This window comes from Papaver somniferum, unplaced genomic scaffold (assembly GCF_003573695.1).
Source record: "Papaver somniferum cultivar HN1 unplaced genomic scaffold, ASM357369v1 unplaced-scaffold_21, whole genome shotgun sequence".
NCBI lineage: Eukaryota > Viridiplantae > Streptophyta > Magnoliopsida > Ranunculales > Papaveraceae > Papaver > Papaver somniferum.
The window spans coordinates 2,493,176-2,496,174 of NW_020631041.1; the positions used below are offsets into that span (position 1 = coordinate 2,493,176).

The window sequence follows — 2,999 nt, forward strand, 5'->3', positions numbered from 1 at the left end:
ATCTTTTGTTTCAGTCAATCTTAAGGGACCACTGTGAGAAAAGGTCTCATTGGGATATTTAGAACCACCAAAACCTTTCACTAAATGTTCCACATTAACCACACTAAAGATACTCAAAACAATCACATAAAAGCGGCAATGAAAAGAAAAGTAAGATGACCAACTAACTCATTTTCTATCTGACCCTACAAAAAAACAACAATTGAAATACTAAAAAAAAAATGCAATGTTTACCTCAACAATTGTTGCTCAGGATTCTTCACAACCCCATGTGTAATCTGTTTCTCCAAATAAGTACCAGTACCAAGTGAGACTATGCTCTCCACATAAATCTCTCGATTATAATCCATTTTAATATCACGGACCACCACTGATCTAACTGTTTTTGTTGTTGGATTACATAGAAGTAATTGCTTGCCATCAATATCTACCAGAATTTCCCCATTGTCAAACAACCATAGTGGCTTCCAAAATGGAGTGATGTACGAGGGCCGTGGCAGTTGGGTTGTGGCAAAAATGTGTATCCATGATTCCTCCACTCCATATTCCTGCATCACCCACACATCAATTCTAACTGAACCCCAAATAAATGCTATACAAATGCAGTCTCCCCACACTCCCACATTTGCATACATTCCTCCCCGATACTCTGTAGGTGGCATAACAACTTCAGGTATTGGCATATTCAGCATTGTCCCATTACTAATATCAAACGACACTATAACTTCGGACGAAATTCCTTGGGTGGCGATACTTCCCAACCAATGAAGAGCTCCGTTGAAAAACAAACCACGCGATCCTTTACCACCATAACGAAATGAGTAATTGACGGTACCCTGAATACTACTCCATGAATCTGATCTCACTGAATAAACATCAATGTTGACGCAACTATAAACCGATATTATCACAAGTTTGTAATCATCATTGTTGGTATCATAACCAAATCCATAAATAGCTTGGTACCACCGTCCTGGCCACCTAAATTCCTTATATTCTCTTGTTAATGGGTTCAAAATATTGTAATAATAAGTGTACACAATTTGTCCCTTTTCAATCTCAGCTATATCAACACTACTAATCTTTAAGCAAATCAAGCCATTACATGAGCCCAAAAAATCAAGAGAAGGAAAACTCTTAGGTTCAAATGGGAATTTTATCAGAACAGCTCCATCACATACACATGATAACGAGGATGACGATGATGAAATTGAAGCACAATCTATAGGTATGGAGTAAACCATAGGGTGCTTACCTAGCGAGAAATGAGTGCACAAGAGTTTACGGTTGTTGTTCTTGCTTTGATTAGTGCGATTGACATGATTATTGATGAAATTAGGTTTAGAAAGAAGATTATAGAAAAGTTTGCATACGCACCTAGATATCAACATAGATTTCTCTGGTAACCTCAAAAAGATCTCTTCATGAACCTCTTCAGGAAGATTTAAGAACAGAGGTATAGATTCAATATGCTTAAGTTTGGATCTAGTATGACATGAACTGCTCATTTTTGCAAGAAATTCTTAATGATAACTAATCAGTACTAATCATACTAATCATTAACTAATAACTAATTAATCATTAAACTAACACATTTAATTAAGGAGGGTAAGTTTGGTATTCAGAAAAATATTTAGATAAGGGGTGACTTAGGATTACTTATAATGTCTTACCTAAAATAGAATCATGGTCCCCCACAAAAAAATCATGGTCCCCAAAAAATGGTTCCTACCAATTTACCCCACTTTTCTCCCAATCTCGTTCATGCACTCGTTCCCCGTCAGGAAAAATAGGACTACACGGGAGACAGAAAAATTGCACCAAACGGGGGACAGTCCCCTGTCCCCCGTTTTAGATGTCTTTTAGTTCCAAATGGGAGACAGTCTCCCGTTTGGATGATTTTTTTTTTGGATGGGGGACTGATGAGTGCTAAAAAGTGCATATTTCTATATATTTTTCTTGGCATTTAACTCATCTTTTGTGCATTAATTCTACATTTTATCCCATATTCTGTATTTTCATTGTTTTCAAGAATAAATATTTTTATTAATTAATTTTGCATTTTTAGCTACTAAATAAAGCCTGGTTAACTCACGGAGCGAAAAGAGCAAAGAAACGGCAAAGACTCCCGCAGAAAGGCAGCGAAAAATGATGTTTGCAAGAGCCGGATCAACTAGAAGTGGGCTTGAAGAGGAAGAATTGTCCTTAAAGAAGATATGGGCTTGGCATACCCAAGGCCCAAAACCCTTACACAAATCCATTTCCAATATCCATACCCATTTCCATGAGAGCCGTCAGATTGGATCCATCACATCATCCAACGGTCGCCTCATCACCGAGCATCAAATCTTGAAGCTCCTGTCAAACATCATAGTACCTAACTCCAATCTAAGCCGTCAGAATTGTTTTATCACGCATCCAATGGTCGCTGCAAGCCTGTTCCATCTTAGCCGTTCGATTCAATCCAGATGTGATCATCCAACGTATCATCTTCGCTGGACATCGAATTTGCTACAACCGCTCAACACTACAACACCTAACACCTATACCCGCAAAACAAACGCACCCTTCTCCAATTCTATCGACTCCATCTTCTCCCTCACCGTCTGCAGAGAAAACTCTGCCATCACCAACTCTCTGCCACCACCACAACCACCACCGAGCTCTCAAATCACCAACAACCCCATCACCCCATCATCCATCACCTATTCCCTTCTAATTTCAGAGACCTAATTCACCTAATTCACTCGCCTCTTCTCAGAAACCCTAGGCGTGTGAGTTTGGTAAATTAGATTGAGAAATAACACAAATTGGAGGCATGGGTAGCATCAGGAGAGTCAGAAGAAGAATGGGTCGACGTACATAAGCCATTATCAAATATTAGGTAAACTGAATTTCAATTTTCAGAAACCCTAATTTACTGTTTTGGGGGTTTTGCTTGTAAAGTGTAATTGAGTATAAATAGATGCTTTGGGATGTTGTAATGGGCATGCCTGGAC

General features: G+C 38.7%; 1 protein-coding gene across 1 annotated transcript; it reads right to left on the reverse strand.

The window, feature by feature from the left end:
- Nucleotides 1-230: 230 nt before the first annotated feature.
- Nucleotides 231-1,508, reverse strand: LOC113340162 (F-box/kelch-repeat protein At3g06240-like). Its single transcript, XM_026585365.1, has one exon. It carries the CDS (start codon nt 1,506-1,508, stop codon nt 231-233), a length of 1,278 nt encoding a protein of 425 aa, XP_026441150.1.
- Between the last annotated feature and the right edge of the window lie 1,491 nt (nt 1,509-2,999).

Coding starts and splice junctions, on each gene's coding strand:
- LOC113340162 (XM_026585365.1), bottom strand. CDS start 1,508: ATGAGCAGTTCATGTCATACTAGATCCAAACTTAAGCATATTGAATCT.